At 39.3% G+C, this 13,106-nt stretch overlaps 1 protein-coding gene and 1 long non-coding RNA gene across 8 annotated transcripts in view; one reads left to right on the top strand and one right to left on the bottom strand.

Annotated features, from left to right (window-relative positions):
• LOC138022879 (receptor-type tyrosine-protein phosphatase delta-like) overlaps positions 1-13,106 on the bottom strand; it is a 282,480-nt gene that overhangs the window by 232,164 nt on the left and 37,210 nt on the right. For all 7 annotated transcript variants that reach the window (XM_068869874.1, XM_068869873.1, XM_068869878.1 and 4 more), the window contains exons 4-11: positions 11,340-11,627; positions 6,638-6,934; positions 5,657-5,917; positions 4,967-5,254; positions 4,301-4,594; positions 3,140-3,427; positions 2,487-2,637; positions 1,968-2,113 (exon numbers count right to left, since the gene is read on the bottom strand). In XM_068869874.1, the coding sequence (XP_068725975.1) occupies positions 1,968-2,113; positions 2,487-2,637; positions 3,140-3,427; positions 4,301-4,594; positions 4,967-5,254; positions 5,657-5,917; positions 6,638-6,934; positions 11,340-11,627 (2,013 nt within the window). The remainder of the gene's footprint in view (positions 1-1,967; positions 2,114-2,486; positions 2,638-3,139; positions 3,428-4,300; positions 4,595-4,966; positions 5,255-5,656; positions 5,918-6,637; positions 6,935-11,339; positions 11,628-13,106) is intronic.
• Positions 12,576-13,106, top strand: part of LOC138022898 (uncharacterized) — a 55,139-nt gene continuing 54,608 nt past the window's right edge. Inside the window, exon 1 of the long non-coding RNA XR_011126672.1 lies at positions 12,576-12,636. This is a non-coding gene — a long non-coding RNA (uncharacterized lncRNA). The remainder of the gene's footprint in view (positions 12,637-13,106) is intronic.

The following is a 13,106-nucleotide window of genomic DNA, read 5'->3' as shown; positions in this document are numbered from 1 at the left end:
TTGCGTTTTAAATAATCTACAAAATTGCGACGTTTCGCAGTATAAGCCATTTTTTTGGTAATAAAGCATTTGTAAAGTTCAAAACGTCGTGCACTTACAGGGTTCCTAATTATTAACAGCTTTCAAGCGCTAGACAATAAAATACAATTAAATAAAGGTAACTGCAGTAGAGGTCCTATATTGAAAGTGAAGAGATGTCCCATGTAGAAAGCTTAAGTGAATTAGACGGTCAGTAATTTATTACTTTGGGATCCTTGTACCCCAGAACGACAATGAAAACTTCCAAAATGCTTCTTCTCAAGATAAATCAAAAATTACTGTTTAAGAAACTTGAAACAAAGTTAAAATAAGAATTAAAAGGCCAAAGTATTAATTTAATCCTAAAATGTGATATTGTTAATCCTTCAATATATCCGGATGAAACAGTATATAGGAAACAGATTATTGCAACTTGAAACTAAACCCAAAACATGTTTATTTGCACGTTTATTAGGGGCTCGATTCGGGTGAGATTTTTTATCATTTTTACTATCTCCTGGAGGGCGTTCGAGTTTCCGGTGATGAATACAACAACAAATCTACGATACACCCTCGCGTCGTTATGCTTTGTGAAACCCGCTCCTCAAGAGTTAAAAGGATTTCACGTTCTCAATTCTCATTGAACCCATTTTTTCCGTCAGGAAAAATTAAATTTTAACCTGTCTGTCTATCCCTCACAACACGCAGCTACATTTCCTTCCGGTACCATCAGAATGCCATCTCCTTGACGCCAAACCATTCCCTGATCATGCCTAACTTGTAGTTTGCACTATTCTTCGCAGCTGGCAGAATATTTTATTGCAGGATTAGTAAACACGCGGGAGTAAATGGTTGTAAATCGATGGTTGCTTCGTCGTGTTTTGGTCGCGAGTGAAAAAAAAAAAAAATCACTAGTCTCCATGCCAGTCGCGGCCCACTCAATCGCGCGTAACCATAACCATCGTACTCGCGAGTGCGATAAAATATCCCCGGAAAATATCCTGCCAGATGCGTTGGCTACTAATCCGTGTCAATTCAAGAGAGACGAAATTTTCTATTTAAAGACTTAGAACTTCTGGAGAGAAACACCAGTGTATCGAAACGGCGACTCTAGAGTAATGGTTCTCAATATTGAAAACAGCCGAGTTCAAGGATGGGGACAAGACTGCGCCATAACGGCGACATAACGGGAAATTTCTGCTCGTGTTTCTGGCAAATGAAAAGTGTGAAGAGTGATACTCCCCTTCGTGTTTACGACTAAGTCAAAGTTCCGTGAGAAATATACTGTTTGGTAAATATTCATGAAACATTCAAGACTTGATATTTCTTTTCTGTTAGCTACAGTTAACGGGTAGAACTCAAAGACAAAAGCTAAAATAGAAGAGACTTTTCATGCTCTGGGATAAACAGCAGCTTTGTGTTTGTCGTTGGCCACAAATACCATTCTTAATCTATATCAACCAACACAGTCACTGCAAAGATGATAAAATGTCACGCGAATTGTTTGCACTCACGTGACCAACAGTCATGTGTTTTCAATGAAAACAAAAGAAAATGTTGGCACTTACACGTGTTTCCAGTTTCTCTTGGGACTTACAATGGTCCCAAGAGAAACAAAAACAATGCTTCTGCAAAATTTGGGGGCACAACCAAAGAGTATTATAGGATTTTCGAAAGTGGCCTACAGAGTTCAATTCCCGGAGGATTGGGTCGGGACACCAACATGGCGGACGTGACGTCATCATGAAAACCCTAAATAGCACTTACCAAAATCGTAAAAAAACACCCAAAGTCTAATTGTTTTTTTTTTTCGGATAAACGACTTTCAATCTCCTACTTTTAGAAGGATGAAATGAGATGAAATGTGCACTGACGGCGATTTGTCGGCACCCCCTACTACGGGTTAACACTCCCCTGCATTAAAAAATTAAAAATACATCTGAACGTACCATCTTCAGCTGTGGTGAAAGCATGTTTTGCCGACATGGGTCCCTCCTTAACAGAAGTGCTGGCTGACACCCAAACAAAGTACGTGGTGTACTTCTTAAGCGAATGGATACGAACAGATGTCTTTGAACCATCAACTGTTACAAACCTGCAATGAAAAACAATACCCCTTATTCCTCCAGTCTTCAAGAAGTATTGATCAATGATTTCATTTACGATTTTAACAGCAAACTCAAAAAGTCAACAGCCACCATCATCAAAACCACAACACAAAGAAGTACTGTTCAACAATTTTTTTTTTAATTTAAAATGTCCAATCCATCTAATTAAGTAATGAAAACACAAAAATACATCTTCCAAAGGATGGAGCTTTTAAGACAAAAAAACAGCCCTCCAAGAGGGGATTAAAGGAGGGTCTTTTTCATAGCGTTTTATGTTTCCTTGTTCCAATTTAAATTGGCCGCATTTTCTTGGAGTTCAAATTGAATTGAACTCTGAGAATTCAACCAAAACTCGCTTACATTGCTCTTCCGCCTTTCTCTCTGTACTTCAGATTGTAATTCGTTATTCTTCCATTGCGGTGTTCCGGCAGAGGTGGATCCCAGTTGATTTCAAGACTTGTAGAGTCTTCTAGCGCTTTGCTACGAATTTTCTGCGGTGGGCCACTTGGAGCTACATGATAGAAAAACGATAACACGCATTGAGAACTGTTTCATATTAGCCGATACCAAAAGTAATCTCGCCGTTGCTGCCGGCTCAGTTGGTTTATATCTGGCTCCGTGTTTTCAGAGAGACTGTGAAAATAACTTTATTCTTAGTGAACGTCTACTTTGTGTTAGTCATCGCCCTCCCACACGACATTTGAAAACCATTTACGTTCCTTGCGTTCAACATTAACCTTTCCTTTCTACTCTTTCCGTCATTCGCTATTTTGACAAATCCCATAATATCGTTCGTTTTTTTTTTTTTCGGGGGGGGGGGGGGAGGGGTAATGGATATTTAGTTCACTGAAGCATGATACAGTCCCAAAAGTAAATGACTTGTATTGTTTTCATGCAAAAAAAAAAAAAAACCCAAAACGTATTGCATTATGGGAATCAGAAAGTAGCGAATACTTTCATCAGATTACCATGGATTTTTACTATGATACTGTACGATTTCTATACTGACTTACCGGCCTCCGATGTTTGAACAATCTTGACGAACGACATTGGGCCATCATGAGGAGCGGACTTGACGACAATTTGCACCTTGTAATACGTGTATGGGCGGAGGTCTCTAATCTCTCTTCCCAACACTAATTCTGGTACGTTGATGGTTTCGTCCATGTCGGAGTGAGATTTGTTGTAATAAATCTCATATCCAAACACACCGTTTCCCTCATATTTTGGAGGTCGCCAGGTGATTTTGATTGCTCTGGGTGTAAGAACGATTACTTCTACGTTTTCAGGTTGGCCTGGAGCTAAAGAAAGTAACAAACAGATGTAACTGATGAAAGCTTTAACACTGACCAATTAAGCCTCTTAACGACAATATTAAGACCCATATTATAACCATCATCATCATAGTTCCCACGATCCAAATGTTAATTCTCCTTACTGACTGCCACACAATCCTCTTTTTGGTAGTTGTGGGAATTTGGTTATATATTTAAACAAACACCCTTATCTGATAAATTTCTTTATTCCCGTCACCTGTCTGCTTGACAGTGTCGGTACTGATCTTGCACGGAGAAAATATATATCAAACACGAATCGTTGGGAAATTAAAGTAGGTGGAAATGTTGGCAGCAGTGCCATCGATGTGGTCATATCAGAGACATCAAAGGGAGCTTAAAATAGTTGACAGTATCATGCATGGACGTGTGACTGGCAGAAGACAGAATAGAAGTAGAAGTTGGATGGTGGATATCTGAGAATGGACACAGAGCACGTCTTTTCAAGCTATTAGACGTGTTGAGGCTTGAAAGAGTATGGATGAGAAAGAATCAGAAAAGATCTTTGATCGCAGGTCAGAGTTCGCCACAACTTTTTCATGGATTTCGTTACAATTAGACGCCCACGGAGAGACAAGTTTTACCAATGATTTTCAGGTGGAATTGAAACCGCTCACACAACAGTCCGATGCTCAACCAACTGAGCTTAACGGTCAGCGCGAAAAACCAGTGCTCGTTTGATTAAACAATTAATTCACTATACGAGCTAAGGGTGCCTGTCAATAAAATAAGGCAATACTGTAGGCCAGCCTTGATTGACTGTTGCATGTTACGCTGTTTTAGTTTTACGGAAATTATTGGTTGAAATTCGAAAGAACAAAAATTTACAGTCCAGCTTACCTCCTAGTGCTACTTTCACTGCGTGAAGCTTTGTAAGAGGTCCCTGTCCTATGGCATTGTATGCCGCCACTTGGAAGTAGTAAGTAGCGTGTTTTTGCAGCCCTTCGACTTTAGTTTCGTTGTACGCTGATGGCTTGTATCTCCATCGGCTAAAATCTCTTGTTAGATCAGTTGTGTAAAACAGGCGGTAACCATATATCATGCCATTAGGTTCAAGCGGAGGAAGCCACGATGCTTCGAATGAGCGGTCCGAAGTTCCTTTCGCTAAGATGTTACGGGGCACTGTCCCAGGTGCTGCAATGGAAAAAATGGCACGAGTTAGCAGTGGAAAGGAAGGCACTAAAAGTGCCGCCTCGTTACTTCTGGCAACTACATTGGCGCAAGAACTCTTCTTATAGAGATTTGGAGAAATCATGGCCCCAGGACAAAGTGGATGTCAATTTCGAATCCCTTAGATTTCTAACGTGCGCCAAAAGTATTCCTATTTTACGAAAACATCTGGAGAGTTCAAAAATCCGCATCTCTCCTCGACTTATGATCATATCGTGTAAAAGAGCAAAATTTATGAGAAACGCTCACACAAGATCTCGATAAATAGGCTTCTGTTATTGCTCTTCTGTGAACCTTAGCCTTGGCTATTGATCGCGGTGATAGCGGTATACAAACCTTTCTCATGGGTAGTAACCTCTCCCAGTGGACTTGGTTTACTTGTCCCGACATCATTTAAAGCAAAGACCCGGAATTGATAGGTCGTGTAGGGCTTGAGATCCATTAGGGTCATAGAATCACGGCCCGAAATGCCCTTTGTAACCGTCCAATCGCTCGAACTCTTGGCTCGGAAATACAAAGTGAAGGATTTCACAGGAGGACCACCCGCACCAGGTTTCCACGTGATAGTGATCCTGTGCGGAGTTATCTCACTTGCAAATGGTCTTGTTGGAGTAAAAGGAAGATCTGAAGACAAACAAATTGATCGTGGATGGTTATGATGGTCACGTGGCTAAACGCTTTCAGCACGAACAATACAGGCTAACATTTATTAAATCAAAAATGTTGGCTCATCGTTATACAAACCATGTTGTTAAATATTCAACAGTTATAAATTCAGCAGGGCTTTAATTGTGGGTGACATCTTTCTTAACTTCAGTTCTGTCGTAATTCTCTACGTCGACAAGCTGGGGCCCGCGCTGAGTGACAACGATTGTAACCCAATCAATCAGGTTGGATGCTATAGTAGAGAAAATTGACAAACCAAATCCATCGCAATTTCCAATGAAACACAAAAATGACGTCCAATCCGACCGAACACAAAAAAAAATTCTTTTAACAGAAAAGGACCCAGGTTTCAAGACTCACTTCGTACAGTGACGTAAGCCGAGGCACGCGTTGTTCCGAAGCTGTTTTCGGCTACGCATGTGTAGTTCCCAGACTTTCTAATATTTGGAATGACCAACACGCCATCTGTAGTTTCTGCGCTTGTGAATGGTTTACCATCTCGTTCCCACAAAAAGGCTGGTTGCGGGAGGCCTCGGGCCGAGCAATTTAAGTAAACCACTGTTTCAGGATCGACAGTCACCGGCTGAGGGGGACTGGTGATGACCGGTTTACTGTATCGAGCTGAGGAGGAAATGTAATACAATAAAAATTAAGTCCAATGTCCATGCATTCTGTGCGGGTGAACGGGGGGGGGGGGGGAGGGGAAGGGGGGTAGATACTGTGTGAGGACACGTTGGCTTTTAGGAGAGAGAGGAGGAAACAGTTCCCGGTGAAAAACCTTTCAAAACAAGGGCGAGAACCAAGACTTAAACCACATATCTCGTTTGTCAAGCATTTCGTAAAATCTCCGAAACTTTCGGGCGTTTCCAGATAAAGTGAGCTTTTAAGCAAGACCATAGGGGACGTTTACGGGGTCGTCACGCAAAGAAAACCTTTGCGTCGTTCTAATCAATTCTCAATTACTGCAAGTCGTTCGGAATGGAAAGTGTGTGCCAACTGGAATAAAGAACGGTGAGGATGCTTTGGGAGAAAGTTGGGTGCGGGGAAGGGTTTCATAGCTGAAACAACCCAAACCTTTGCAAAAATGCTAACCATAGGCCTAGTAGTTATCTAAAGCATAGTGTTTAGGCCCAATGTTAGCATTTTTGTAGGCTAGTCATGCCGTGATACAGTCTTAAGAGTAAATAACTTGTATTGTTTTTATGTAAAGAACCCCCCAAAATGTATTGCATTATGGGATGGGGGACTAGCGAATAGTTTGGTATTGTACGAAACCTTTCGTTCTTGTGGCCATATTGTTCTCGTCGACGACAATCTTCAAAATGTCACTGAAATACAAACCTTTGTGTATAAGCCTTGTTCTTCTTGAGTAAACCATTCCATTGATGTTAGCAGCCACGCATTCAAAAGCGATGCCGTGGTCTTCTGGCTGAATATTAGCCACAGTCAGCACTCCACGGCTGGGTATGCTGTATCTTGGATTTGATAAGTTGAGGGGGAATCTGTCCACCATCCAAGAAATCATAGGTGTTGGGTTGCCAGTGGCGTTACATTCGTACCTTGCATCATCTCCTGTATATATGCTTTGCCCCGAAGGATTTTTCATTATCCTTGGGAATCCAGGAGGTAGATTTCGAACTAAACAAGGGAGATAAAACAGTTTATGGTACATAACAATTGTAACACTTTCTTAACATGTAAATGAAATTTGTTACATTTTAAGTTTCATAATTTACAGAGACAAACGTTTCGGGGTAAAACTGAAATGTAATGTAATGTCAGACGAAAACAAAAGATCTCTTATTGGTTTCTTCTGATCGTCCACCAGCAATTGTACATTACACTGTTGCCACTTCAGTCCCATCAGATTGGTTAAAAACAATCTCCATCTATTATCAAGGCACACTAAGATAAATAATTGAGCCACTTCAACTGAGGTACAGATCTTAATTTGAAAGATTAAAAAAAAAAAACGGAATAACTATTTACGAACACAAATGGAGTCTAATAGGACTCCTAAGGGTGAGTTCGATTGACCGAATCGTGATGACGTTTTGCAGAAACAAGAATAATAAAGCTATCTTTGAAATAGCATTTTAGCACTGAGATGTTTGACAATATTAATGGGAATCCCCGCAAAAAACGAAGAATTTCTAACTTCTATTCCACGTATTCCTATTCCGGAATACGGTCAATCGAACGCGCCCAAAATGGTTTCAACATCGCTGTCGAACAAAATGGAACGGATGTTGAAGCAAATGTTAAGGCCGTTCCCCCCCCCCCACCCCCCTGGTCCTTTTGTTTTCATCTACCAACATGGCGGCGGTGACGTCACGTGAAAACCAGCTATAAGCAACGCACCCAAAATACAGACCTGTACCTCTCGATACTTCAGTTGAATTAGCACAATTAAACGCTGGTTTTGATCACTGGTTCTTTCGTGAGACTTTAAAGATTTAAAGTTTGCAATTAAATGAAACGGTTTTTAAATGACACCGTATAAAGAAACTCGAATTTTAGGGAGCTCTTCTTTCCGACAATGTGTTTCCGACGACTAAACAAAAGTCAAGAATTCAACAATAATTTTCGAACGTTCTTGAAAATATCTGGTAATTAATGATAAGTGGGGGTAATATTAAGGGAAACTGGAGCGAGCAGACTTGTGGAGTGACCATTCAAATGAAAGCTACTGAGCAGTACTTTCCTGTGATGCTGTTTATTATGATGTACAAGATGGTTCTATCTTTTGAGTCTGAGGGTGAAATCCTAAAGTGTGACTATTCAAATGAAAGCTACTGAGCAGTACTTTCCTGTGGTGCTGTTTATTATGATGTACAAGATGGTTCTATCTTTTGAGTCTGAGGGTGAAATCCTAAAGTGTGACTATTCAAATGAAAGCTACTGAGCAGTACTTTCCTGTGGTGCTGTTTATTATGCTGTACAAGGTGGTCCTATCTTTTGAGTCTGTGAGTGAAATCCTAAAGTGTGACCATTTAAATGAAAGCTACTGAGCAGTACTTTCCTATGGTGCTGTTTATTATGCTGTACAAGGTGGTTCTATCTTTTGAGTCTGTGGGTGAAATCCTAAAGTGTGACCATTCAAATGAAAGCTACTGAGCAGTGCCGTCTAATACAGGACATTCATACATTGTTACAAGGAACTCAATCATAAAGTATAGAGTTGTTATCGCGTGCAACCGTTTATGATCTTTTAATAATAAGTTTGTGCTCTCTCTTAGACTGGGGTCAACGTTTTGTCCTTGTTTCTGAGGAGGTAATGTAAACGATACGACAGCCATTGACTGAGGCATTTAGTCTCTCTTTGTGCGGTTCTGCCTGTGACCAAAGACGACAAACAAACATGTGACAACAAAGAGGTCCTTTTATTCAGTGGTAAAGAGGATAAGCAAACGAGTGCATTAAAAAAAAACCGGACATTCACAAAAATGTTTAAAAAATGAACGGCACCCCTCAGCGAACGTACTTACAAATAGGTTTACCCTTCAATAGCTTCTCCTAAGTAATTTGCTCAAATACTAAATTGGTGGAAGGACTTTGGCAGCAAAATACTAAATTCTTCCGAGAAGCATACCGCCTAAGGTCAGATTTTAAACTTTAAACCAACAAGCAGAAAAAATGGCTAAAGATATGGATCGCTTTTGTCGAATTATTTTTAAGACTGAGTCAGTTATAAAAAAAAGTGTTAAAATAAGGTTTTATATCGTTCGTGACTTTTGATTCGTATCGGAGAGTGTAGTATCAAATGCGAAATCAAATATTTAATGGAACGGATATAAATAAATAGTGTCTTCATTTTCGTTGCTTGCTTTTCGATAACAGAGGTGTAACCTTTAACTAGAGAGGTCGAAAACACTCGAAGGAACAATTGAACCATAAGACACCGCCATTACAAATATTTGATCTTTAAAAAACCATTTAAAAGCTTTTGATCACTTCTTGACATTTGTATTAAAAGACAGGCATTCAAAGGATAAACTCTCTCCTTTGCTTTTGCGCTGTTATGATGTCGTTTACATTACCTGTATCAACCGTCAAAAGTACATTGTACATGTACAGTGTTATTCGTTTCATTTTCAAAGCGTGCGATTCATGTGATAGCAGTACAACCTCACAGCGATGTCTTTTGTTTAGGCGAGTTTAAAGGTTGAAAATGAAAGATCATGGATCAAACATAAGACAATTCCTTTTGTTTCGCTACGTTGCATTAGGCCATCCTTTTCCTCCGTTAAGCGTCGTCCGACCGATCCAAATTTTTGCCATTTTCAAAAAAAAAAATGAAATAAAATAACGACGTAGTTAAACCAGTTTTATTTCGCATAGGAGTTTCCGTGGTTGATCCTTTTCCCATGTTGTCTACATTTTACAATAACATCAACCAACTTTTCCGCCATCTTGATTTCGGGTTCACGTTTTGTTGTTTTCCAGGCTCCGCAGCAATGACGCTGGCGTATCAGGCCTCCGATTCCGCCACTACTTGTTATTTTTTTTTTAGGATTTTTTTTCAATCAGACCAACCGACCGACCGACCGACCCAATATCAGGAAACGCATTCGACACTAGACGAAAGAAAAAAGGGGGATGACCTCAAGTAAAAACAGAAAGGGGTATATTTAACAGGAAATCTAAATGAGCTTAAGATAAAAAATTTTAAGAAGCTTACCTTCACTTATTTGATAAAAAGAAGTGAACTTGAAAATAAGTCCTGGACTTTATTATTTAAAGTGAATGACAACTTATTTAAAGTGAAATGACAACTTATCCTTACATCAATTTCGAGAAAGTTCTGCAAACAATTCTATGAATATCTTTGTAAGATAAATGCATATCAGGAAGCTTAAACTTTGAAAAAAAATAATAACATGTCATTCGCTTCCGTTTAGGTGCAAACTTTTGGCCAAAACATGTGAATTGTTACAGTGTTTACCGATAAGATTACTTCACCTACATCCAAAAAATTTACCCCACTTAGAACAAAACAATGAGGCTCTTGAAAATGTATCGTGTTTTTTCCTTTTAGATAGCGACTTGAGACAATTTCAAAGCTAAAAAGTCCTCACACTTCGTGCGTGTTTATATTGCGTGGATCACGCGTTTTGTGTGGTTTGCGTGTCTTACGCGCTACTGTGCATGCGCAAAGAGAGTCTCGTATGCACGTGCGAAAAAGTGTCAAGGCCCGGAAAGAGTGACATTTTGGTCGCAAGTTACTTACTTTTGTGTTGCCAAAAGCGTGGATATTTCATCAACAAAAAAGACCGAATGAGCTTCCAAAGAAAGACAAATATGCAAACCATTCTATGAAAATCTGGTTTGCGAAGGTCAGTAGAGAACACGACAGCTTAATAAATAATATAATAAATATATCAATACGAGTATTGATTCCAACAGTCTTTAAAGAGCGCCTACCATTTGAATGAAATTTTCGGTGAGAATTTTTCCACAAATGGTACTGCACGTTCTGTACTTAGAAAAAGAAAATGGGAATGTGCTGCTCCATCATTTGCCAGAAAATGAAAACGGTCTTTTTTCCTGGCACTTGCAATTGTGGACAAATGGTACAGAAATTTTCGGGCATTCCGGTCAAAGCGAGGAAAAGGGAATACTTCGAAAGGTATTACCTTTTTTCCGAAAACATTCCACCGAGATGAACCGTTCCATTTGAATTCTCTCCGGAATTTCCGAAAATTCCATTCAAATGGTAAGTGCTCTTTGATTCTTTAATATAATATTTTCACCCCGGTACCACGCAAGAAACTCAAACTTTTTTACCAATTCAGCTAGTTTCCTCCATCAGCAATGATTTTGTATTTTTAAGATTTAAAAACAAAACCCTCAGAAACGGTAACCACTGATGAGCCGGCTTATCACACAATTAAGGTAACATGACTGTTTCGTTAGGAAAGACGGCTTAATTTCTGTAAAATGGGAACTGTAAGCTTTCCTTTAGAGCAATTAAGCGCAGGAAACAAGAAATGGAAGAGAGCAAAAACAAACAAATAAACAAGAGCAGCAACTTTTACTGTACCTCCTCTGTAAACGGCAAGTGATACTGTTTGAGAGGTCGCTGTGCCAACTTCATTAGAAGCTTTGCAGTAGTAATCTCCAACATGCCGATACTTTCTTAAGGGTCCTAAACGCAGAAATTCACCTCCAGACAAAGGAAATATTTCTATTCTGTCCCACACAGTTAGAACCTTGTCATTCTTATACCAAGTGATGTTCGGGATTGGTGACCCAGTAACTTTACAAATGAAATGAATGAGGCTTCTCTCCATGGCAGCTTTGGGTGCAGTTGTGAGATTTGCAGTTGGAACTGAAAACGATTGACCAAATATAAAAGTTACTATCTAGTCAGTCCATAACATTTTTAACAATTATTACCAAAAAGGCTTCACAACACTTGTCATGGCTAACATGCACTGAAGCAAAAGAGTGTCTAACAAAGCAATTTCCCTTGCACTGTCATCTAGAATAATCTGTCATACTATTTATATGCAGGTTGCAAGATACTCAATAGAAAACTCATTCAGGTAGCCAATTGGCAATATTGCTATCCCTTAGTTTGAACACAAGATGCTATTTTCGGACAATCACAGACACAGGGGGTGACCAGGACTATGCGTTACTGTCAGCACACCATGTTTACCCATTCAGCCCTGAAGTGGCCTTAATAATCTGGTGTTGCAAAGAATAAAATTTATAATTATTACTTTCAGGAGGGAAAGGGTTTGAGTGGATCCAGAGATTGTTAACCCTTGAACTCCTGAAACAGCTCCAATTGGTGAGGACTACTAAACAACGGAACAGAGAAGCAGTGAAACGAAGCACTATTAAAACACCATCATGTACGACCCCACCACACATTGAATACTAACTGACGAAGGTTGGATTTGAGATTAAACATTGTTTTAGGCCTAGTTAGGCCTAAAAAGTTATTGCTCCTAATCTCAGTTTTAATCTGAATCCTAACGATATTTAATCTCAAATTCAACCTTTGCCAGTTAGTATTCAATGTATGGTGGGGTCATACATGGTGTTTTGGTGCTTCGTTTCGTGGTTTAGTAATGACCCCAATTAATGAGTGAATCAGCCGTTAGACAGAGTAAGATCTATGAGTCTCACTTGCAGGAAAGAAAGGTTTAATAGACACTTTGTTTGGGAAGTACATAAGACTAAATGTCATAAAATTGATGAATTGGTATTAAAACTGATTATAATAATATTGATTGATTGATTGATCAATAGGTAAAAGTAGCAGCCTGTTTGCCAACAGACATCAAAGAGTTAAGAGCAAAGAATAAGGAAAGCTTAATAAGCTCAAGGTAAAATCTAGTGATATCAACTTAAAGCTTAACAGAAATTTACCAATGCAAAAATGGTGACAAAATGGCCTAAATCAGTGAAGTAAAGGTAGATTTATTGTATTAAGATGCTATGAAAGTATGCCTAGAAGGACTTCTAAGTAGTACTCTGGTGTTTGAGTGGCCTCTTGTGGTTTTACCAAGACATCCTGGCTCAGAGCATTCTATGGCTTGTTTCAAACTGGGAGATAAGGAACAATGTACACTTCATGTGATCAAACACTCTATGCAAGTCAATAACTTACATGTACATGTTGATTGTTGTTGGAGCTGAGGTGTTATTATAGCAAATGCAGCACAACAACAGAATATGAAGGTGATGAAGCTTTGTGCAATGTAAACATTCATAACAACTTCCTATTGGTACATCATCCTGTGCCTTGTTTCTAAGTTGTGAGAAGAGCACTTAGTACATGTTGCACTAATGTAGA

Source organism: Montipora capricornis, chromosome 11 (genome assembly GCF_036669925.1).
Source record: "Montipora capricornis isolate CH-2021 chromosome 11, ASM3666992v2, whole genome shotgun sequence".
Taxonomy (NCBI): Eukaryota; Metazoa; Cnidaria; class Anthozoa; order Scleractinia; family Acroporidae; genus Montipora; species Montipora capricornis.
Note: the sequence above shows the minus strand (reverse complement) of the source record. Positions and strands in the feature narration are given on the sequence as shown.